Genomic DNA, 25,320 nt, shown 5'->3' with positions numbered 1-25,320 from the left:
CAGCTGGAGCAATGGTGGGAGTGTTTGAAAAGCATCCAACTGGCCAGGGAACGCTCTTCCTTCCATTTGCTACCTCTTGTAGGCAAAAAGTACCTTAAATTGTGAGCACTAGCACATGACAGATAACTGGGGATATGCATGTGGTGAATGTCCAAAACTGGACTTCCAAACTCTCAAGCAAGAGATGCTACTTGCTCGCTGAAAACACGGTCTGGCTGTAATTTTTGGTGAAACCTGGACTAGAACAGAAGTGGCACATCCTGAATCCTACACAAAGAGAGACAGACATGAGACAAAATCACTGCTTAGAACGTGGAGCAGAGGCTGATCAATGATTTAGACTATGTAGATGGGGAAAACCAGGGGCTTGGGGTTCCAGAAAGAAAGATGGTGCCAAAAAGGGGGATTCTTAAAAAGAGAAGTGGTCCCAGAAAGAAGAGGACCTGCAAAGAACAAGGCGACAATCCTGGCTGGAGGAACAAGCGGAAGACGACCCTGGAGATGCACAGGATGAAGGTCAGGGGATGCCCAGGGGCCTTGGCCGGTAAGGACTGTGACCGGTGACCGAGCAGACAGGGCTTTCTGCTGAGGGCCAGGGGAGGCAGCGCCAAGGCGGGGGAGTGACCAAACAACCGTGGAAAAAACAAAGTGGGGGAAAATCTCTGATCTCATTGGTTCTAAAATAAACCCCAGGGTCCCGATATACCATGGGCTGCTGCTTGCTCTGTCCCATCCCTGACCGCCTGCTGTTGTTGTTCCATGACAAAACATCACCCAAGGCCTCTGGCTGGTCTCTCACTGTGTCAAAGCTCCAGCTACTGAGTTCTTGCAAAATCCAAGTTGCTGATGCTTGAAGGGCTGATGCTGCTTTTGGGGACCTGCAAGTTTCTCCTTGGGATCCAGTGCCTCCTCCTGCCCACGGATCCTTTACACAGTTCAAGCTGCGGCAGAAATGCGATACCTCTCCCAATGCTTCAGGTTTCTGGAATTACCGTTTTGCGTTTCTGAAAACACGTGGTATTTGTGAGTTAACACATGCACACGGGCTTTGCACCCAGCTAATAAACACCCTGGTGCTTTTACTGAATTATGAAAGAAGTCACAAATCACTAGAAGTCATCTTTGAAAGTATTTATCTTCAGCTTACAGTTACAGCATTTACATCAAGAATTGTCTGCTCTTAGTCCCGCATCAATACCCCTTGGAAATTGTGCTCAAAGATGGAGAACAAAAAGAAAAAAAGGGGAAGGCAAAATTGGAATTTATCACCTGAAAGGCACATGCAAAGTCCCCATCTGCAGCTCTTGTTGCAGCAGCCTATTAACTAGACACAGCCTGACTATAGAGGTGAGCAGCTTCTCCTGGTTTACCTTTATTTTTACTTTAACAGTGGGGTTTTTTAAATCATTTTCGTTACCTAACTCTCTCCTACAAAAGGATACAGGAGGCATTTCTGCACCCAGTACAAGGCAGTCTCAGAAAGCTTAATCCTACCTCAGGAAATGCCATTTTAATGGAAATTCTGTTTCTTGGTTTTGTTCTTTTTGTTTCTCTGCTGAAGCTTGCTAAAGGGATGAGAGCAAAACCCAAACTAAACCGCATCCCAGACAACTCCCTGTGTACCCAGCGCGCTGACCGGCCCCAGCTCCCTCTGCCACACAGGATAACGACACCGAGGGATCTTCAAAGCTCTTGGAACAGGAGCTCTATCAACAGAAATGGATTGCAAAGATGAGACAAAGCAAGCTAACAAATAAGCAACAACCACCACCTGCTCCTCATAGCTTTGCCAGTATGTAGGGACTCCAAACCAGAAACAGTTGGGGTAAAAACAAACAAAAAAACCCCAAACAAACAAATCAATAAAAGAAAAAAAAACAAATGGGAATGACCTATGAGAGAGCAGCGTAGGGGAAAGGGACCTGGGGGTCCTGGGGACAGCAGGATGACCATGAGCCAGCACTGGGCCCTTGTGGCCAGGAAGCCAATGGTACCTGGGGTGGGTTAGAAGGGGGTGGTCAGTAGGTCAGAGAGGTTCTCCTGCCCCTCTGCTCTGCCCTGGGGAGACCACACCTGGAATCTTGTGTCCAGTTGTGGCCCCTCAGTTCCAGCAGGACAGGGAACTGCTGCAGAGAGTCCAGCGCAGCCACCAAGATGCTGAAGGGAGTGGAGCATCTCCCGTGTGAGGAAAGGCTGAGGGAGCTGGGGCTCTGGAGCTGGACAAGAGGAGACTGAGGGGGGACTCATTCATGGGGATCAAGATGGAAAGGGGGAGTGTCAGGAGGATGCAGCCAGGCTCTTCTGGTGACAACCAGTGACAGGACAAGGGGTAATGGGTGCAAACTGGAACACAGGAGGTTCTGCTTAAATTTGGGAAGAAACTTCTTCCCAGTGAGGGTGGCAGAGCCTGGCCCAGGCTGCCCAGGGGGTTGTGGAGTCTCCTCTGCAGACATTCCAACCCGCCTGGACACCTTCCTGTGTAACCTCATCTGGGTGTTCCTGCTCCATGGGGGGATTGCACTGGATGAGCTTGCCAGGGCCCTTCAACCCCTGACATCCTGTGTGATTCTGTGTGTGAAACCACAAAACCAAACGGAAGGTGCTGGATGTTGGGCAAAGGCTCAACTGTTCCCACCAGGCCTCATGCTGGTTCCCCACCTTCTACCCCACATTCCTCCTTCCACCACTTTGGTGTGCACACATTTCTACAGGTCTTTTCTCTCCCCTTCTGAGCTGCTCTGCCACACTTCACACACTCATTGATATTCCTGCCTATAGCCCTCTTTACCGCAGCATCGCCAGCAAATTAGCAATGAGACAGCGGGTCGGTTGGAGTTGGGATGTATCGCAGACAAAAAAGCTCTAATCACCCTAATAATGCTGCTCTAATACCAGAGCATATCTTTTGGTACAACGTGTAACACGTTTTGGGCCCTGCTGCAATACAAGTAATAAAATAGAATGTCTCGCCAGTGTGAAGCCCTTCAGGTACAGTTTTAAAGAGGAGATCTTTTCTCTATACTCACAAACGCGTTATTCCCTGGAGGGTGCAAGACTACAATTTGCATTGAGTGAGGCATTCAGATGAGGTCCGAGATGCAAACAAACGTGACAAGAAGGTTAAGAGTCAGGACAGAAAGACATGGAATGGCATGGAGCTGGGTAATCTAGAGGAAAAGATGCATCTGAATGTTCATTGTCCTTTTCAATTGCTGCTTTTCCTTTTACTGAAATGGCAGAAAATCACAGGTTGCTCCAGGGCAGTTTGTTACCACACAGGGATTTGAACTCCAGGGTTTCTACACTGGGTTTTTCACACCGAGGATGTCTGTGTTTCCAGAGAACAAGTCCATTAAAAGTTGCTATTATTTACACTCTGGCAGCATGCAGAGGAGACCTGTGATGGTTCAAAAACCTCTGATAAATACACTGAAAATCAAAAGCATATAGGTTCTGAAAACAGTCCCAAAGGCATTATAGTTTGAGTGATAAAAATATAAGACTTCACTTCATGGTGAGAAAAGCTGTCTCTCAGATCTGAATTTCAAACAACCATTTTATTAACTTTCCCATACAAATGAAGTCACCTTTGGTTAAGAAAACTGTTGAGAAGTGTCAGGCCCAACCCAGCTTTTCAAGAGAAGTACGCACAGTTTAAAAAGAAATAACCACCTCTTTGCTGCTCTGTTTTCTTATTCTGAATGCAACACGCACACACAGATACTGTACAGACAAGAAAGATGGAAGATACCTGACATGAGTTTTTTGGTAGTATTTATCCAATCCAGATATTCAGCCATGCAAAGCTTTCCCTCCCAACACCGTTCTGTAAGTCTCATTAAAACGATGCCCACTTTGGCATGAATTCAGTGGGGATTTCAAGGGGAGAGCCCAGGTGGGCTGCGCCATGGGACGGGCAGAGAGCAGGACGGTGCCAGAGGTCCCTCTTTCAAGACTGTATAAAGGAAAGCGAAACAGCAATGTAATCAGATTTTCCCGTTAATATACCTAATTAGTGAAGAGCAAAACCTTTAGCAAAACCTTATTTTTAGATGGTATCTTACACGAAAAGAAACAGGAATAATTAAAAACCCTATAAGAAGGCACTGCCTTCATGATCTGACTGTAGGATGCAAAGTTCAGCTGAACATATGCAAGCCTGAAAAGTGACAAGAAGAGCTGTCAATCATGTTGCTTATTTGTCCAGCAAACGCATCGCATGGTGTCGAGGTTTTGATTCGACAATAAAACCGTGGCAGATGTATTGTTAACCCCCCTCCCCCTTCAGCCCCTCCCTGTCCCCCCTTCCCACTCAGGACAGGTGATCAGGAGGGAAAGAAGGACAGGGAGGAGAGAGCTGGATAAATTAAAAATGTTTTACTGATGCTGCCAATAAAAATAGAGAAAATAATACAAAATACACAAAACCAATCTGGAAAGTCCCGGCAACTGTAGGGCCGGCACCTGAAGTCCTGGACTGGACTCTGCGGCCAACTGGAGCTGGATTCAGTCTGTCACTGGGCCTCAGTTCACAGGAACGACTTGCAAGGTCCTTTCCTAATGCCGCCATAAGGAAAAAGGACGAGATCCTCATGATCTCCCACTTTTATATGAAGTATCACGTGAATGGGATGGGATACTTGGCTGGTCAGTTTTTGGTCACCTGTTTCAGTTCACTGCTCTCGCGGGATGTGCATCCGTCCTTAACATCGACCTCGCATTCCACTGCTATGTCTACCAAAACATGTATCTGGCTTTTCAGGAAAATGCGGCATTATGATAAGAAGGCTTTACCTGACAGGCAAATTCACTAAAAAAGAAACTTGTTTTTAACAAAACCAGGGCACACAGGCTGGTTGCTGAGGTCAACCACGACAGAATCAACAGCAGTGCCGACACTTCCTAAAGGCAGGACGTTTTGAGCCTGTAATTTAATGCATATGAAAGCACTATTATATGTCCTTGGATGTATCACTCTGACCTCACAGGCTACGAAGCAAACCCTGAATAACTCCGCTGCTTTCCGGTGAATGAACGTGCACCGTCGGCCCCGGCCGAGCTCCCCCGCCGGCATTAACGGATTCCCTGTCTCCAGCGGGAAGCGGCTCCACTTAGAGAGCAAGTCAAGTTCCCTTTCACATCATACAGGAACCGTGACAGACGCAAATGGTTTGGAGGACTCATTGCTGACAGTCCCCTCGAGCAGCCGGGCAGTGTGTGAGTGGGTTTTATAGCAAATGTGCTCCAGGTTAAACAAGCTCCGCTGCAGCCTCTCACTGCGAGAGGTTATCGCCTCCCACGCTCCTTCTGCTTTGGCCAAGTAGAAGATAAATATGAGGAAAATAAAACGTGTCCTTGCAACACACCGAGGGGAAGAAGAGCTGGAGAAGAATTGTTTTATTCCTTTTGTCACGGTCTCCTCTCAGTGATGCGGCGTTTGCATTGACGCAGCGTGGCCCCGGAGAGCTCATCTTCCCCAAAACACCTCAGCACCAGGGTGCTGGCAGGAAATTCCTCTAGTAATTGATAAAGTGGTAGAGGGAGAAGTGAGAGAGCAAATAGGGAGCTTCCAACATCTCAGAAAAATGTATATACAGGTACATATCTTTCTTATTCTCCATGTAGCTACCTACATTATTCACCAGAAAGTCACTGCAGTTTTGCTTAGATATGTTGAATATGCAGAACCCACTTTTGTTTGCTCTACTCTTGCTCAAGTAAGAGACCTGAGTATCTAAAACATCCAAATATCGATTCAGAGGGTACATTCTCTTCCAGCTCCTCAGGGTAAATAGGCAAATGTTTAATTTTCCCTTCCTTTTCACCATTTGATCGGGTTACTTACTTTATTTAAGCAAGCTGTAAGATCCCTGACGAAAAGAGCTCTTTTTCCACTTCTCCAGGGCATGGAAAAGGTCTCCTCCATCTCCTTCCTCCTCCCCACCTGGTGACAACTGCCTTTTGGTCCCAGGTTTCCTTCCCCAGCTCCTCAGGGACCTGGACTCTGCCCCCTTGGTCCCCATGCAGAAGGGCATCACTTTGTGTCCTTTTATTCCTTGAACATTAGAACTTTCTACAGACTTGGGATTAAAAACATCTGAGAGGTCCCAGGCAGTGAGAACGGGGCTGTCACGGAGCAGCTTGATGTGCATACAAAGAAACTCCCGACTAGAAGAGTCAGCAATGCAAGGAGAATTAAAAAGCACAGTTAAATAACCCTAAATCCTCATGCATATTTATAAACTACATCACACCAAAACTGAATCAATACCCCTCACTAGTTACATATGGTCTGAGAAACTAAGAGCTGCTAACTTGGGTTTGTTTTACCCATTACGGTTGGACTCGATGATCTTAAAGGGCTCTACCAACCAAAATGATTCTATAAATATGCTGATGAGACCCATAAACTCTCCATATGGGAATAAATTATTGGGCTGAGAAGGGGAAATTCAAGCTGTATGGCAGCAGCGTTAGATGGAGCAGAAGGAAGAGGAGCAGCCGCCGTCCACACCGCAGGGACAGCACAGGGACCCACCGGAGCCTTGTCTGCAGAAACAAGCCTCAGGTTAAACCCTTCTACTTCCACGACAAAGAGAAAACCCTCCCTGGCATGAGGACAGGTTTTGCCATTTCTGCTGCACCTCTGTAGGTGCCATAAGCTACATCCCCCCACCATTTGTCCACGTGGGGCACTTATATCAGCACAACCATCTGCTTAAATACACTTTCTTGGCTTCTACTGGGGGAAACTACTTCTTGGTTGCCTGCAAATCTTCAACTACTATTCATCCATCTGTTTTTAAATGCAATTTGAACCAAAGATGCGGGAAAACACTAAGGAGCATCACGCTGGCATCACCAGCCTGTTGGCAAAATGACTCAACACACTAAACCTGCCTTAAACCAACTCACCTTCAACACATCTTTATTCAAGCTTAGACTACTACAAAGTTGAGCCAAAACCGATTCAAATCTATCTTGAAATATATTTGCTGGGCACAAAACTGTCCAGACATCTGCGCACGACTTAATGGTCTGAAATACAACCGCCCTGTCTCCTGTTTGATTTGATTTCACCGGTTTTACTTCACCATGCTAATGGCCTGGAGAACAACAAGCACATTTTGCACAGAGATGCGAAGGGGCGATGATTTCAAGTTTTACTGCCATGTTTTTCCAGAATTATGACTGCCAGGTCAACCTATAAACTGTTAAGACCCCATAAAAGCCCGTTCAAAACACAGGAGTTCCTGCTGTACAGAACTCAGGTTTGGGTTTTTATCACCACTTCCTTCATATCAACATGAATCACAACATTTTATGAAAGAAAATCGTGAATGAGGAGAAATTCTCGTTTTCTAGTGTTTCTCAGTGGGAAACCAGTTCTCTGGCCATTTATAACAAGCCAGCGAGGAGAGGCCGGTTCGGCCTCACACCAGCCAGCACAACATGCTCTTGCTCTGCGGTAGTTACTTCTTTCTCATTAAGTTTTAATTAGGTAACATAAGTCAGAAACACAGACTAGCTGCAGGTGAGAAAGCATCTTTTCAAGTTGATCTGAGCAAACCTAAAGACAGGCTTTCCGCACTTGGGTAACTACAGATTTTCAGACAGCGCCTTTAGGTGCACGATCACACTGACTTCCATCATTTACTATGGAGGAACGTATTTCTCCTTCGTTAGACTTCGGTAGCAATTACCTGGTCATTTTTCATATTTCAACTACTGTTTTGTTTTTAAAGCAGTCTTAATATCTTAAAATTACTGCTATTTCTGCCCCAAACGGATACTGAACAGTAAGCGAGCACCTCAGAACTCATCTGCCTGAACCAGCAAAAAGGGGCCTCCAGAATGATAAAGATTTTACTTGCATAAATTTATACATTTTATCCTCCAGCAGGTTAACGGCAAAAAAAAAGATCAAGAGAGGTGATAAGGGAAAACCACATTTGATGCTAGTGATTTCAGAAAATATGTTATTTTGTGTAATCACTGCGAAAGGAGGACAAATCTCTGCCATCGCCTGCTTAACAGAGCCCAACAATGCTTACATTTCAGCTGAGAGCAAATATCCGTTTCCGTTACTCCAGCCCGCTCCATCACTCCTCCTCTACTTTCTTCTCCAGCTTAAAACCTTGAATCAGATGAATTCACTTACTGAGGTTTGCAAATTACTAATGACCCATCGGCAGCATCGATCGGCACGTTTTGCATTGGCTGCAGTTGGAATGAGACAGCGCTGGCTGGTGAACAGACTGTGAAGACCGAGAAATGAGATTAAGCAGCTTGCCTCATACAGATCAAGTTATCTGCTGCCTCGGTCGCTTTTCATGAAGCTTCCAGAAGGCAGCAAACTGGATCGCTTTAACTCGCAAGACAGAACTGATACACAACTCCATTAGAAAGAAAGATCAGAAAAAGCAAGTAACACAATTTCATGGGAAACGGGTCTTGTCAAATAGACTTGAAGAGATTTCAAATCCAGTTAATTAAGATAACGGTGTTGACATAACAGAATAGGAATTCTGTAACGTATTTGCTTTGGTATCAAAATCGCATTTTCTTTTAAAACTAGCCTGATGCAAAATCAGACTGTGGCAGTTTTTAAATGGCCCAGAAGCTGATGAACTAATAGTGACATTTCCCAGTTACTTCCAATAAGAATCACTTCTTAGGCCAATCGTATGCAGCATACATTCTCTAAGATATATAGGAAAATAATAAATCCTTACTAAAATGCGCAGATAACACAAAGGCGGAATTGTAGCAAACAGCAAAGCCCACAAAGACAGCTTAGAAATCTGATTGTGCTGGGCAGAATCATCCCGCATGAATTCCAATGCACCGGGAGACATCCCGAGCGCAGAGCGTGGTCTCGGGTACACAACACAGCGGGGACCTTCTGGAAACAGCGTCTGTGAGGAGGGGTTTGGCCATGGTTAATAACTAAGGGGTATCTCCAATTTAATGCTGTGGGGAGAGAAAAGGAGCAGCAAGAATCTTTACATACCTATGAGGTGGGCCAGAGAAGCAATATTGTCTCTGAATGCAGCACTGATGAGACCACTATGGGGATAATGCATCCAGGTGAGCGCGCATCCCTAAGAGGGTTGTTGAAAATTATAGAAAGTCGTGAGAAGATTGCCATGAATGATTCATGGCCTGAAAAACACATCTTGCCATGAGAAATGAATGGAAATCAAACTATTTCATTTACTACGGAGAAGGCTCAAGCAATTTGGTCAGGATCTTGGGTGGAAATCTGACACCAGGCGGTTCTTCTAGCAAACAAAAGCACAGTGAGAACCCAACAGCTCCCGGTGAAGTCGGCAAACGCGAGATAATATATATTTTTAATAGGGATGGCTAACCAGGGAAACCAATACATTGTCTTTTGAACAATATCTATAAATCAATATTTGATATCTTATTAAAAAAAAGGTGGTGGAGCAACCACAAGTCACTGGGTAGAGATTTCTCTTCAAACTGTATGTTTTCTGTTCTATAGCAGATCCGACTAAACGGATATTCTTTTTGGCCATAAACCTCTTAATTCAACTCATTCCGCTTCCTCCAATTCGGAAAAAAGTGTTATCCAAGACTTTCATCCATTCTTTCTCATATCGTTAATTCCCCCTCTTACTTTCTAAGCCTCCAGACAATTCTGTAACTTCAGCGTTTATTCCTCTTAGACATAACAAGAACTTAGATGTTATCACTGACAATTTAATGTTTTTCAAGGAGAGTTTTAATTTGCAGAGGAATTACATTAGAATCAATGCCTCTAAATATAAAAATACTTTCAAATATATATTCATGTTAATATTTCAGAGCGGCAGAGCTGCTCGAGTCCTCAGGTGATGGAAAAGCAGAATGGCACTTCAGATACAGCCACGGAGACTGTGGGGTTTTCCCCTAAAGGAAATGTCTTTTTCACGGTCGTAATGACAACTTGAACACAACTGATCCATACGGATCCATATGGATGTGATCCAGTCCACTGGTAAACTACACGGGTTATTTGGTGATTAGAGTGCAATGAAACAGAGAATGGAAACAGGGTTGTCACCTGCCACCTTTCTTGGTCACTGGGCTTTACATGAGGGACTCTCCATCCTGATCTAAAGGGAGTAAAGCTAATTTAAGGACTTCTGCTTTTCTGGGAGATGGTGAAGAGAGAAATAAGGATGGATTAAGATGTGAAAGTTCAAGAACAGAAGTCACAAAACGCATCTCTACATACATCCCTCTTGACCACGTATGAACGCATGCTTCGTAAAACAACCATTCTGCACAAATGTAATTCTGATCCACATTAAAAAAGCTCTACAAGAATCCATAACGTGGCTGCCTCTCTACACTAAAAACACCCTTTATTTTCCTTAACAATTAATCCTTAATTATTCCTTAATACACACCTGGTTTCTCTGGATCAATCAGGAGCTCGTCCATGCTGAACTTGAGAATACTATTAAATGTTATGAATTCTGCCTGGATCCTCACCAAGCGCACACTCTGATTTGTGTTCTGAATGTTATCTCACTGGTAAGAACTGATCGGTGCCTTCTCTTCGGCTCCGCAGCCTGTTTATTAACTCAAACCTCACACAAACGTGTTTGCCGCTCTGCTGTAGCACCATATTCCGCTCTCTGCTGCCGCGTTTTCTCTCCTGCCTCTACGCCTCATCAACATTTATGTTGGGTATTTTACTTTTCCATAAGGTTACCTGACCAAATATTTATCACTAACTGAACAAGAAACCCTGAGCCCTGGGTTTTTTGCTTATGAGAACCTTATTGCTGATCTGTGCTTCTGTCAGGGATGGATTTTGTAAGGTGCTACCGCAGCAACCAGCCAACCTTTGCTTTCAGGAGATGACCAACTTGTTCCTGTGTCCCTGACACAGGGCTGGAAGTGAGGAATCGATCTTACTGTGCTTCGGTTGCTGTGCTGCACTGCCAGCCCCACTGCGGGCAGCTGCTGCTGGTCCGGAGCACTCCCATCTCTGAAATAATCATGTGAAAATAAAGTGAAAAGAGCACCCTCAAAGAATAAGGTGCTTGGAGGCAGAAGGTGGATTAAAATCCTTCTTTTTATATACTGCTCCCAACAAATGAGCTTCAAGTGATCAGTCTCTAAGCTCTTGGGACTGGAGTTGGACCAAGGGTTGGACGTGATGACCTCTGAGGTCTTTTCCAACCCAGTTGATTCTGTGTGGTTCTTTGTGTGTGAAAGAACAGTAGCTGAAAAACACCGGGACACCGAGGAGAAAGAGGACAGTGGAGTAACGGGAGACTGGGCTGCTAGTGAGGAAATTTTGAAGACAACTTTTACTTATTTTCAAAAATGCAAAGTATTTTCCCGTTCTCTCTCAGGGAACAGGAACGGGTAGACTGGCAGTGGGCTCAAGGCAGCTTAAAATCCGATCCACAGAATCATGCCGCAAGGGCTCTGCAATGTTCAGCCTTCGCTGGGCTCTCTCAACACGCACAACCCTCGGAGCAGCTGCGACAGGCACCCTGGGCAGAACGGGGCTGGAGAAGCGGAACGAGAGGATGGAGGCAGGTCCTGAGCAAAGCGCAAGTGCAGATGGCTGAGAAGGCGCCTCCGTGGACCAGGCGGTGCCAGACACCAGCGCATCCCTCCTGGGATGAGCAAGAAAACCTGCGGGAGGTAACGGAAGATATTCCAGGCTCGATTAAAGCGCCTCCATCCATTGCAGTCCCATCTACCCGAACTACCTGAAATCTCCATTTATCACCTCCCTATTTTAAAACTAATCAATACCACTGCGGGACAGCAACTTTCTGCGCAAGTAGAAAACAAGATGGCTTAGAGCCCTTGGAAATTCTCCCTGTTCGCTACCAGCTTGATACCAACCCTGCCAGTGTGTCTGCATCGCGGCCTTTAACAATGCAGCAGCGGCGACTACTTTGCTTCCAGCAGCTCGACAAGCCTCGAGCTGTGAGTAGAGAAAGAGCCCCCTCTGCTTGCTTCTCAACAGCTGTGAAAAGGGTGTGTACAGAGACTAGGTGTTTAATGAAAGGAAACTACTCCTTTACTGAAGGGGTATGTGGGATGTAGGAGCTGTCAGCGACGTTATAAACCCGGGAGTGTGTGTGTTGAGAGAGGAGTTTTGTAGGGGAGAACAACTACCTGAGAATTAGAAAAGGTGCATTCTGCAGAGGCACAGCGCTTCGGCTGTAATTGGCTTCATGGTGGCTAAAAGCAGGACAAAAAGAGGCACTGAGTGTGTCTATGAGCACATGCAGCAGAGTGCTATCCAACTACACAGAGTTTTCAAGTGTTTGACAAGAAAAGCTGAGAAGGAAGTTAACTACCCAAGGAGAGACACCAAGAGAGGGATGGAGAGCGGCACAAGTCCAACGGTGGAAGGAGAAGATGACAAACAACTTCTGTGCCCCTTTGACACCACCATTCTGGCTTTTAGATGTGTAATTCCTATGGTAGATGGCAGGGTGGTTCAGGTGTCAGAGCCCATCTGATTCTTGTCATTACAACAGCCCATACTCACGCTGCTTCCAGAGATCACACCCGCTGGGAACTAAATATCCTGGCACAGAAAGGTTTGAAAATCAATCTGCCCTTCCCCTCATTCAGTGCTCTTGCTAGTAACACGCTCATTAAAAATAGCTGAGGAACCATGCACGCTGCTAAGACAAACCACAAGCCTTTGTACTAAGTTTTACCGACCTCATATGTAAATCAGCCTGTAAAGACTGGTAGCCCATTATATACTGTTCAATTACTACAGCAGGCATCCATCCTGTGCCTTTCGCAGTGATCTGTAGCCTGTAACAGGTTCATAAACAGCTCAGAAGGACGACTGCTGTAGATTCCACTTAACTCCTTATCTATCTGCTTTAAATGGATTAAATGACTGTGTCATTAAAATGCTTCAAGTAAGCCTTTGATCATAAACTTCTCATCATTCTACAGTTATTGAATCTGATCCCTAATGGATCTTACTCTGCCATATTTCTCTGTCTTCTGTTACCAGCCTCGTTCCCCATTAGTCCTGGCTCCTCCGTCCTAATGCGACTGCTTTGTATGCCCGAGCAGCGCCTCCTCACAGACCTCGATCGTATCTGCTGATTGCCCAACCCGAGGAGCTGATGAAGTGCAGGAATTTCATCTGAGGTGGGGTCAGAAGGACAGAGAAAATAATTCACAAAATACAAACCGCACAAAACACTCTTTACACATTCACCGCACAGCTGCGTGACTGCAATTCCTTTCCGACAGCAACCGGAGGATCCTCCGGAGCAGAGAGGGGGAATTTGGGCAGCGTGCTTTCCCACTCCTTCAAGAAAATACGGGGTTTATTTATATAGTAAAGAGGTGAGAGGGAGAAAAAAGCACTACTGAAGTCAGAGGATTTTCTGCCACAAAGCACCACTGGATTTTATCAGCTGTAACGAAGGCTGTGCCTGATCTCTGCAGTGTGCAGAGACACGGGGAAAAGCCAAAATTGTGCTACTGCAAGTGCCCCAACACAGCAAAGAGCCACCAGCCGATGGGCACGGCAAGGGGAAAGCCACTAGAGATCCTGGAAAACCGCCACAAGTCTAGTCAGAAACAACCAGTGAAAATGGAAGGAGACAACATATCGAATGACCTGGTCCATGAGCAAGGGGGTTGCCAGTAGGCAAGGAGATCAAACGTTCACTGGTCTACAACAACTGGTAGAGCTGCTGAATTACTGAAGTAATTCTGCATTCGAAGTTTGGCTCCAAACTCCATCAGGCTCCAAAACCAGTGACTAAAGGTGGTGCTAAAACCAGCTTCTTGCACCAGTTTGGGTTTGGCAAATCAAGTGGGTTTAGGAGGGGTCCACACGGGAGGGCTGGCAGGGGACTCTCCAGGCCTTAGGGTGAGATAACAGGCAGGGGCTTGAGATGCATTAGACATCTATGAAAATCTTTCTTAGAAGAGATTATCAGTATTGGTCTCCTGAATTTTACCATTCTCTCCCTGAGAAGAAGACAGCCATTTTGTGAAACACTTCAGCGGTTTTTGTTTGTAGGGAAGTCCATTTTCATCAGGCACAACAGGAGGAGCACACTTAGGAGCTCACATCTGGCTACCCCCCAGAACAATGTAGAGGGACTCCATGGTGAGAGAGGCTTTTATCCTTCGGTAATCAGTAGACACAAAAGGGAAACAAGAAGGTCCTTCTGGTAGCCTTAGAGGAGAATTACTGTGCAAGTTACACGAGAACTGAACGCCTGCTTCAGCTGCGAACTCTATTAAAGTCACATGAAAGTGTTAAACTGAATTCTGAAAAACCACACGTTTGATATGGAAGAAGCCTATTATGTCAACTTGCATAGTCCTTGCCAATGCAGCACACTGACTAATGTTAATCATTCTGCGTTCTAATTATCTTACCATTATAGCAATTTCCCTGATGATCATCCCTTTTTTTTCTTCCTTTTGCTGTTGTTCGGTGTTTTTCAATGCTGCGGGCTGGATGGCTCGGACCACCTCTTTGCCATCTGAGTGTTTCCAAAGAATATACCAAAGGCTGCGTTATTATCTCTCTCTCATTCCCTTGGCTTATCAGGACATGCTTCGTACTTTTACACAAAAGGATGCGAAAGAGGATGCTGCTGCTTTGCTTCTGGCCCCTCGCAGGCTATGGACTGAAACAGGCTGTGGAAACGTCCCAGATGACCCAGTGCCACCCCCCCAGCACTATGGCCAGTGACACGGAGCAGAGCGGTGTTGGCGACGATGGGACGGCAGGAAAGAGCATCCCTGCTCTTGCCCAGCTGGAGTGAGACCGCCTTCATAATTGCAGCAGAGCAAGAATGGATTTAATTGATTTTCTGCTTTACTCCAGAAAGAGGCCAAATTTACCCCACGGCCCCATTCCTACCCCAGAGCGTGAATTACCCCCCGCAGCAGATTTCACAGTGAGCGGAGAAGCAAAGACAGAGACAGGCCCCTCGAAGCAAGGAAGCGACCAGCCCTTTCTGCCTCATCAACCTCGTGTACATACAGTGACATTTTAATTAGCTTCCCCTATGTCTGACAGACATCCTGGGTCACGCAGAGAAACCACTTTTCACTTCCTACCCTCATCAAATTTGGGAGCTTTGAAAAACACCCACCAAATCAACAAAAGAAGTAACCCAGTCACCTCTTCCTTTCTACCCAAGCAATTCAATTACTTGCCAGACAGCACTAAGAATCCATTAGAGAAGAATATATTCTGCATTTGCTGTGGAAATCTCCTGGCGATCTTCTCTGTCTTTCAGTTCAAGCTCAAAGCTCAGCTGCTTTTTTCTGCCAGTACAAGGAGACTTCAAGCAGCACCGAAATCCTTTCAGATGGGCAGAGTCATCTCTTCATTTGGAGTTTACAAGAATAAGAGAGATTTATAGATAAACTGGAACAATAACAAGAAGGGCTATGGGGCAACCTAATGGATTCTGAAGAGCTTTGAGCAAACTGCTCCAAGCAACGAAATCAACATTGTCTTGATCCGGCTGCCTAAAGAAATAAATACTTCAGAAACAGCCTTGCCCAGTAACAAGTTTCTGAGCTACCATTGAGTAAATCACTCGAAGTGCATCATCTCTAACTTCCACACATATCTGAAGGACTCAGACTATCTTTTTGATCCTGGGAATCATGCAACATCAGTAAAGAGCATTAAATTGAACAGAACAGCCAAAGAGCTGAGAGAGGCAGATGAGAGCGTAGGCTCAGGAGGAACACGCTGGTGAACTGAGCAATAGGGCTGTTTTGCCATGTGTTCAGTATTTTTTGATCTTCTATACCACAGGTGTCAAACTACTCCTGCATTTATACAGTCCTAACACTACATTCTGCCCTTTGAAGGCAACCGCGAGGCTGATGTGTGCTCCGGTGACAATGAGTTTGACACCCCTGAGTGACAACAGGAGCATCACACACAGAAGCCATTAGAGACCCTGGGAAAGCAGAAAAGCCAACAGACATTGTACATTCAATCCCCAAATTGCCTGGACCTACAAGTTAGTGTGTACGTGCCACCACGGCACAGCCACGAGGCAGCACCAGGAAACCCATTTCACGGTATACAGCACTATTCCTTCCCACCACCCACCTGAAGAAGACCCACTAGAAGACCCACAAGGATGTCTATGATGTTGCCGCCTCCTTCATTTCAATTTCTATGAACCTTGAGGGAACAGTCTGACAACGTGTCAGTCTGACAACGTGTCAGTCTGACACATCCAGGGAAGAACCCGCAGCCCACACCTTGTGTCTGTCCTCCCCCCGAGCAGCGATTTCCATGGCCCTTCACCACCTCTCTGACCGCACTCCAGTCCGATTCTGTTGAAACAATCTGGGTGACGTTCCCTATTTTACACCCACAGGCATCCAGTCACATCTGCATATAAATACAACCGCGTGCATTCCAAGAATTGTCTGCAAACATGTATAGATGTAAAATTAAATGCCCTGGTGTTGTACTTATATGTTCAGGCTGCTCCACCATGGCAATACTAATCACTAGAGCTCACACAAGATCACGCTTTTCCTTGCAGACTGATCAACCTGACTCCTAGGGAAATAACCTTAAGGTCAGCAGCTCTAGCTGTGCTGGATCTGGAGGGAAAGCAGCTCCAGAGCCCAGGGACTGCCCTGCCAACAGCTTTTCACACCTCCCCCCCATCAAAACGAGATGTCTGTAATTACTACTCATTGCAACTGTGGTAGCGTTGCACAGAGAGAAAGGATGCATGCACTGGAAGACAACCAAAACCACACGAGAGCATCTCTGTGGAGCTCATCCTTACTGCACAGCCTTCATGGTACTGGTTTTTCACATTTTTCATCTTACTAGAGCCAGAAGCACAATGAACTCCCTTTTCAAAAGCAGCATCTTTGTTCTGAAAGGTCACAATCTCGCCTGAACATCTTATGTTGTGTCCAATACGCACAATAGTTTTCAGGGAGTTTTTATTTCATTTTAAATGTCCTGCCAAAACCGCAAAGAACAGGCACAGCTTCTGTATTATTTGAGATACGTGGGGCTTAAATGTTGATCAGGGGAAGCTGCAGTGTTCCTGATGGAGCCGAACCCATGGCTGGGTAAATATGGATGTGACGGATCCCCTGGGGACCCCCCCATCTGTATTTAACACACCTGGGCTCTGCAGACACCACCGCTCCGTTGGACACACAGAACCACCATGGGACACCGCTGAATTTCTCAAAAGGCTACAAAGATGATGTTCTTTCCAAGGCGTTTCACTTATCCTGCCACCCTGTCTATCCTCATTTAAAGACAACAGCTCTTGTACCTAAATTACACATCGTTTTCCATTCTGCTGTTACCTGTCTTTCAAATCGAGGTAGGAAACCTGCCAAGAACAATCACTGTTTTCTGACTCTTCTGGATCTATGTCTCTCTAGAGTCTTATCAAACAATAGCAAATGGAAACTGAGGCAGATTTGTTAACGGGGACCGGGGAGAGAGCGTCTCCTGGTCTGACTGCCGCTGGGGCGCTGCAGAGATGCCCTGACAATGGGGTGTTACTTGTCCCCACGTACACCCCTGGGGCTCCCCAGGCACATCACAAGCTCCCATCCCCAGCAGACTGCAGATGGAACTGCTCGATGCCAGCTGTTTGAGTGACACAGGCACGTCCAGTTTCCTTCTACTACTTGATACAATTCTTTAGTGGAAATCCATTTTCTTTATGTATATCTCTGTGTCAAATAGGCGGCAGGTCGGTCAGATCAAAGGGAAGGGCTCTGGTGTATGTAAGACAACACATGTACGTCTCACACGCTTGAATCCCCTGACAGAGGTCACGCAAAGATGTGTTTCTCTGAATCACGCTCCATCTCCTCGCGTGGCTCAGCTCAGAGCACCTCCTCACTTAACACCATCACGACTGCTGCCCACCCTTCACCGTGACACGGAACAGCAAGACTTTGCTCTTCTCATCACACACACACGCTGGCCAAACTCTGACTTCATTTCTTTCCCACAATCTGGTCTTCCGGCTCTTAGAGACGGGGTCGAGTTTTCCGCATATCAAACAGAAGAGGAAAAATCCTGCACTGTAACCAGAGTCTCCTTATCAGAAGACTAAAACTGTTCAAGCAAATTACCAAAAACTTTGACTTTACAAAGCCCAGTGGCAAAAAGCCAGACACAAGAGAAGCGGCAAAGACAAGGACAGCATGACACTCGAACCTATTCGTTTTGATGAAATATTTGAAAGTAATTAGGTCACTGGCTGAAGTAATAATTAGTAATGAAAAGCTAAAAGCCAAATGTGGAGAGAGCTGCAACTTGCAGACTTGGTATTCATAGAAATCCGAGAAAAAACACAAAGCTTCAGCAAACAGAACTTGTCAGGCTCTATTTTCCCTATATGGGTCTAAACGACATTTTTGTTTTCGTTCTGTGACATCGTAGCAGAATTCAAAGCAGCAGCAGAATAACAGAAAATGAAGAAAGAACAATTTAAAACTAATTCATGCCATCAAATGACTACAGAGAAAAAGCAGAAAGCTATAAAGGGACAGTCACTCTTATTGTTTCCTGAAACTTGGTTTTTTCTTTGCTGTGTGATAAACAAGATTAGAGGAGCTTAAAAGCAAAGTCTCTTTCTAAAACGGTTGTGTCTGTCTCCTCAGCCTCGGCTTTCACTTGCAGGGTGGTTCTGGGGAATCAGTGAAACGCTCTTGGTGCACAGGAGACTTCTGTAGTTGCTACTTATTACTATTAATATTTAATCGTCTAGCACTGTATGTTGGGTGGGACGTTTTATAAACACAGGTATGTACCTGAGCATGCAATTGTAGCTGAAACCACCCATTTTCTGACATCCCTGCTCTTTTGATCATGCAAGAACACTAACAGAGTGGTGTCTTTCCCACCTGCCATGAGAGGGGTGCACGCACAGAGACCACCCCCTGGACTGAGTGGTTCCATGAACCCCCGCCATGTGGCCAAGTCTTGCACGACTTTCAAAGCCTGACCATTCATCCCGCAATACCTGATCAGAAAAAGCAAGGCTTGTTTCAAACCCACTTTCTTGCACCGCAGCAGGACTTCCTGGGTGTTCTCCCCCTGCAGAACACACATGCTCGAGGAGCAACCTCCTCCTCACTGTCACACCATTTTGTATTTGTCACCAAGTTTTCTGCTCTAGCACGCACACCACATCTTCCAGTTTGTGTTTGTGTCTACAGGTACAGCGACCTTTCCCAGCAGGACATTCCCCCCGCCCCAGCTCTCTCCAAACTTGCTCCAAGCTCTCCGTGCCGCTGCTCAGGTACTGATGCTTAGTGCACCTGGAATATTGTGTCCAGCTGTGGCCCCTCAGTTCCAGCAGGACAGGGAACTGCTGGAGAGAGTCCAGCGCAGCCACCAAGATGCTGCAGGGAGTGGAGCATCTCCGGTGTGAGGAAAGGCTGAGGGAGCTGGGGCTCTGGAGCTGGACAAGAGGAGACTGAGGGGGGACTCATTCCTGGGGATCAATATGGAAAGGGGGAGTGTCAGGAGGATGGAGCCAGGCTCTTCTGGTGACAACCAGTGACAGGACAAGGGGCAATGGGTGCAAACTGGAACACAGGAGGTTCCACTTAAATTTGAGAAGAAACTTGTTGGGGGTGAGGGTGGCAGAGCCTGGCCCAGGCTGCCCAGGGGGGTTGTGGAGTCTCCTTCTGTGCAGACATTCCAACCCGCCTGGACACCTTCCTGTGTAACCTCATCTGGGTGTTCCTGCTCCATGGGGGATTGCACTGGATGAGCTTGCCAGGGCCCTTCAACCCCTGACACTCTGGTGTTCTGTGTGCACTGACCTTTCCCTGCTCCGGAGCCGCTCAGGACATCCAGAGCTCCCTCGTCCTCCCCTCTGCTCCTCTAACGAGCCGTGTGATAATACACAACTGCTGGTATTTTCTGGGCTAGTGGCAGAAGTACATTAATGAATTTATTATGGATTTTTGTGTTAAATGTATTATGCAAATGTTAATCAGTTTCTGCAGAACTTCGAGAAAGGTGCTGCATGAAATAAACAACACAGTGTTGGCTCTGGCAGTAAAATTTATAGAGCTTCAGGTGTTTAATATTCCATGTGCAAATTCCTTAAAAAAGATTTTTTTTAAAGGGCATGTTGGTGAAATTTCCCTGCACAAATGTGAATGTACGCACTCCCGGTCCCTGATGTTAACAAACATTAGCAAGTCTGTGCTGTGTGTGTCCTTGTTTTATGTGACATCCATTCTGCACGTCACATTTATCAGGGCCACTGAGACCAAGACTCAACTTCTCCTTGAACCACCTAATGACAAATCTACAACTTGATGACATGTTTATACTTCTCCTCTCTGCTCCCACAGAACGCTTCTAACTCCTGTTAGTTCTAATAAATGTGATGTATTCAGAATTAACATGTACAAATATTTGCATAGCCCCAGCTAATTGAGTGTCATGTAGTCCTCGAGGCTTGGAGAGCTGCAGGTGCCACACTCCTTCCATTACACACTGGTTCTGGGAGCTTCTGCAGTACCTAACCCACGTGCCACAAGATACCCGATGCTTTCTCCCAAATAACATCCTTTCAGTACAATATATAAGCATATTGCAGACAAAGTTCTTTTCCCTCACATCCATTTGGGCAGCACTTCAGCACGTGTACCCGTAGCAGCTCACTGTGAACACCAGAGATACACTGAGCATATACGTGCTTCCCTATATCAGTAAAGACTTGTCACACCCGTGAAATGCCGAAGATCATCTTTGCCTGATGAGCTCATTGCTGCCAAAAGCCAGGAGTCTGTGGAAAGGATCACAAACCGCTCTGTTTTGCATCCACTCCCACACGCTCCTGTGAAACTCAATGTACTGGACGAGCCAGGCGCTGTGATAGGAGATGACACAACCTTCTGTAGACCTGGACCTTCACTCCTCGGGCCGGTTCCCCTTCCCTTTAAAGCATCTCCAGCTGTATGTTCTCAGCTACTCTGTCTTGTAATTAAATCCCTATGAAACGCATACATTTGTCCCTACACCAAAAGTTATACCTGCCTGAAGAGATGCCAAGAGGTTTGCTGAAACCCATATAATGAAGACGCCCCACTTTTTGGGGGAGGAAATACCAAAAAAAAGCCGAACTTGACCACCTGAGTTTTTCTGCGCGGACAAGCTGTGCCACAGAGGCTGATGTGGACCACAGGATGCAGAGATGAAGGAAAAAGGCCAAGAAGTATCTGATAGGGAAAGCATGGAGATAATCCGGGAAGAAGACTTGTGAGCACTTGAGAGGTCAATTAGGGAACCTTGAAAGGTTGACGATGTCCCTTTAAGTTTTGTAACAGTGTAAATGATTCATTCATCATTCTTCACTGATCACATAATGAACAGTTAGACTGCTAAATGACCTCAACTTTGCCGTGGGCTCTTAACTCCAAGCCAGTTGCTGCCTGGCCGCCAAAGTCCTAACGATAAAATGAGTCATTAATGCTTAAAGAGGAGAAACGTTCCCTGTCCCTGAGGAATCTGTGCTTGGGGTACAGCTCCGATGTTCCGTTAGTCCCTCCACACGCCGTGCGAAGGTAACAGGGAGACCGGCCCAACCACACAGACCGCAGAGATAAGGGGAAAAAGAACCAAGAGGGCTCTCAGGATGCTCCAGCACCTTCATCATCCATTCGGCTCCTGGAGAGCTCAACAGACACTGCAGCTCCCTGCAGAGCCCTGGTGGGACCAACAAGTCCATGGTAGCCAAGGCGAGCCAACTAAAATGACCTAAAGGAGACAAACAGGACACATTTTCAGACACCCACTCTATTTGTACCTAAATTTATCCATTACATCAGCTACTTTTACTAAAAAAAAATAGAAGTCTGCTTGCAGAACTTGCTTATTTCTTATCTTCAAATCGTTACAGCTACGACGCAACTGTCACCAAAGCGGGCGAGTGGTTCACGCTTTGATTTGTGCAAAAATAATCAATTTTAAGCCTGGAAGAAACTAAGATTTAATTTAAGCAGATTGATATCTGAAATTGTAAAATGGTTGATAACAATAGGAAAGTTAGACGTTTGGAAAGAAACTACTGCACAAGCATTAATGAACACCTCAAAACACATCAATAAAGTCATGAAAAGATCCCCCCAAATACCTTGTGGGAGATGCTTTTCCCAGCCAGATCCCCCATGGACACTGCAATAGGGAATCAGTCTTTCCAGACAGCAAAATACCAGGTTCTGGCTGGGGAAAATATCCTGATGACCATCCCCATACCATGTATCCAGTCACCTCTTCCTGAGCTCTTGGAGATAATGGGGAAAACAACCTCAATATTTCCATATGTATGAATAAGAGTGCATTTTAATGAGTGTTGCTATCATATTACTGACTGGCAGAAGACCTCAAACACAATTAGTTACTATTGTGACCAGGGGCATCACACTCAAAGTTGATCTGTGTAGAGTTTGTGCCAAATGAGCCAAACTACCGTTGTAGGGTCTCACCTGGTCCCTGGGACCCTCTGCCGGCTTTCTGTGACCATGCTCATGTTTCCTTGACTACCAGCATCCACAGGTGATTCCTTTCACTCATAAACAAGCAAGAAAATAAAGATTCATTCCACTCATCCTCATTAACAGACAGGCATACACTCAAAAGGATTAGGCTGCTACCTTGGCTGGTGGACTAGAGGTGATTTTCAAGCCCAAAGTCAGCGTAACAAACATCATCTCCTTGCCTTTTATTACAGATCCACTTATCTCAACTCTAACTGGAGTTTCGTTTCTCTCACCAACCAGCTGTGAACTAATGAGGAGGATCTCTAACTAGTCCTGCTCCCTCTCCAAGCATATGGATCCAATTAAGTCAAACTGCAGCTGATTTTAATCAATCTTTCTTGAAGCAGCCAAACTTGAAGAATCTCTTCTCCTTCAGCTCCAAGAGCAGAAGAGAGCAGGAAAAGCAGGAGAGCGGGATTTGCATAAGGAACACTTCACACCCGCCTGGTTGCCTGTAAACACAAGGCTCCTGGCAGTAAGAAATGCTAATTGAACACTCCTCACAACTCTTGCCTCCCACTTTATCCAAAAAGCACTGATTTGATCAGTCTCTCTTCGCTCTTGGCATCGGGTTGTGTTTTCCCACCAGCAGCTCGGGGCAGACGGTCATTTCAGACAACTAAACAAACCAGATCTTCCACGGAAATCTCAGCCCACCCCAGGCCAAGCAGTAACTGTGCGTTTGCTTTCCTGGAAGCGCTTTTCACTTCGTCGAAAGAAAGACGGGGAGAGAAGAGGAGATAAAATTATCTGGTTAAAACTGCTCTTTTTATATGTTATTTGAATCCTTCTCCTAAGCCACACTTTCTATGTTTTTCTTAACAAAATGTCCTGGCGGATGGGGATGCACACTCAGCAGGGTGTCATTTCTCTACAGACCCCACGTTTCTGCTGTTTTTGTAATGTGATGTTTTTATTAGCAGTAAAGACCTGACCGGCGAGTAACATCCATGCTAAAGTCTTCATAGCAGTGAAGGAAAATCAATGCAGCCTGCAGCCAGGTGTCACGAGCCAAGGGGCTTTGGAAGAAGGGCTGTGTGGAGCTGGAAAGTGCCCTCAGCTGTAATTCAAGCTGTCCCCACGCAAGCATGGAATACAAAGAGATGTCAGATGTTATGTACACTGCTGCGGATCGCTATCATTATCTCAGTTTCTTTATTTGCTAATACTGGGCTCGGGGAGCGTGAATCACACACAAAAGCACCTTTCCGTGTGCTCGCTTGCCCTCTGGCCAGTCCGTCAGCATCCTGCGGTTCACAAACTGCTTACCGGCGCCAGCAGCCGAAGCAGAGATGAGCAAAAGTCATCTGCCAGCACTCGGATACCAAAGGATGCGAGAGGCAAACATTTTTGAAGCTTTACTCCTTTCCACACATCAATACGGCCCAACGTTGACATTTTTAGTTACCAAATATTAGCTGTATCTCCCTAGATTTCGTTCGCCGCACACAGCTCTGTGAACTCAACAGGCTGCAGTCCAGTGTAAAGCAACCAAAGCCTTAGTTCTACATCCCATCTCTTCCAAATTCACAACTTTAATACACTCCTCCTATGTATCTTTCATTTAGTAGATACAATTCCAGAAATTCTGAGGTTTTGTTTTTAAGAAGAAGGAGCCGCGGACGAAGATTTGTCAGAAATCACCCTCATCCGACCTTGTTTAATGACACCCCTACTTTCTCTTACACCTTTATTTGATTTGACGCCATGCTTTTCCCATGTTTGTAATTTCAGTCATCCCTCTGTTCAGTACATTATTCCTGTGATTTCTCTATGTGAAGTTTGTCTTGCCTTTTTTCCTTTCTGATAAAGTTAATTTTAACCCACCATTTCCCAGTGATTTCTTTCAGAGACAGGAATAAATAACAAGTCAAACTAGCAATATTTCAGTGACCTGATCTGAGTGTATAACAGTATTTTCCCTGTATTTGCTCAGCACTGATAGAAAAGGTGAATTTCTAAGCTTATCCTTAATTTAGCGAGTTCCCACCATAAGGAACCTTCTTCCAATGTTTTTATAAAACAAGTCGTTCCAAGCTTGGCCTGTCAAGGTATTTGATTCTCAAGGTGAATAAAAAAAGGTTCTGCCCTGTGAGTTGTGAGATCTGGAGCATCCAGGTGGGCACACGCTGATCAATATGGACATGTTAGCATTCAGCTTTCATTCTGCTACATTCACGCTCTCTTCTCTACTCCTCCCCTTTTGGAGAAACTGCTTTTGGCAGCCAGTCCTCTGAGACACAAGTAAAGTGAGGAGCTAAGGAAAGGGAGCTGCTTATTGTTAAAGAAAGAATTAAAGCCATGGCCTCGGCATAGCAGATGGAAGAGCCTGAATACCCTCACTCACCTCACTAACCAGCTTTTTGGGGGACTGGCAGATTTCTCTTCCCTAGACCTGCTAAACCAGGTGACCACCTTCCTTTTCCCACACCTACACATCTCATCCTCCCCATACAATTTCTACCTTGCTCTGTCCTCCTGTTCTCCCTCCACAAAGCTCTGACGTGCACAAAAACTGCATCCGAACAGCGAGCACATTTAATGAGACAGGTCATGGGATGCCATGACGGGCTTTCAAAGCCTTTTTGGTGAACAGCACAACCCCCATTGTACAGTAGCTTTACCGCTGTGTGAAGGGCCCATCTTGTTCCTATCACCGTAGCTTTTCTACCCTGTGAAAGCTCCGCTATCCAAACTGTAGCTGCTGCTGATCTTCTCTGCCAAGGACCAGAAGACAGACAATTAGCA

General features: G+C 45.8%; 1 protein-coding gene across 10 annotated transcripts in view; it reads right to left on the bottom strand.

Annotated features, from left to right (window-relative positions):
- The window catches only part of MAD1L1 (mitotic arrest deficient 1 like 1), a 349,235-nt gene that overhangs the window by 130,911 nt on the left and 193,004 nt on the right, over positions 1-25,320 (bottom strand). Inside the window, exons 17-18 of one of the 10 annotated variants that reach the window (XR_010466405.1) lie at positions 9,014-11,667; positions 1,117-8,258 (exon numbers count right to left, since the gene is read on the bottom strand). The exons of 8 other annotated variants lie outside the window; for them this stretch is intronic. Coding sequence is in view for 1 of the 2 variants with exons in the window: in XM_065031478.1 (XP_064887550.1) it covers positions 11,464-11,667 (204 nt within the window). In the remaining variant the exon portion in view is untranslated. Of the gene's footprint in view, positions 1-1,116; positions 11,668-25,320 lie in introns of those variants that run through there. One more of the 10 variants, XM_065031478.1, reaches the window with a different exon arrangement.

The sequence above is a fragment of the Columba livia genome, chromosome 15, assembly GCF_036013475.1.
Source record: "Columba livia isolate bColLiv1 breed racing homer chromosome 15, bColLiv1.pat.W.v2, whole genome shotgun sequence".
NCBI lineage: Eukaryota > Metazoa > Chordata > Aves > Columbiformes > Columbidae > Columba > Columba livia.
This window is presented reverse-complemented; position numbering and strand designations above follow the sequence as displayed.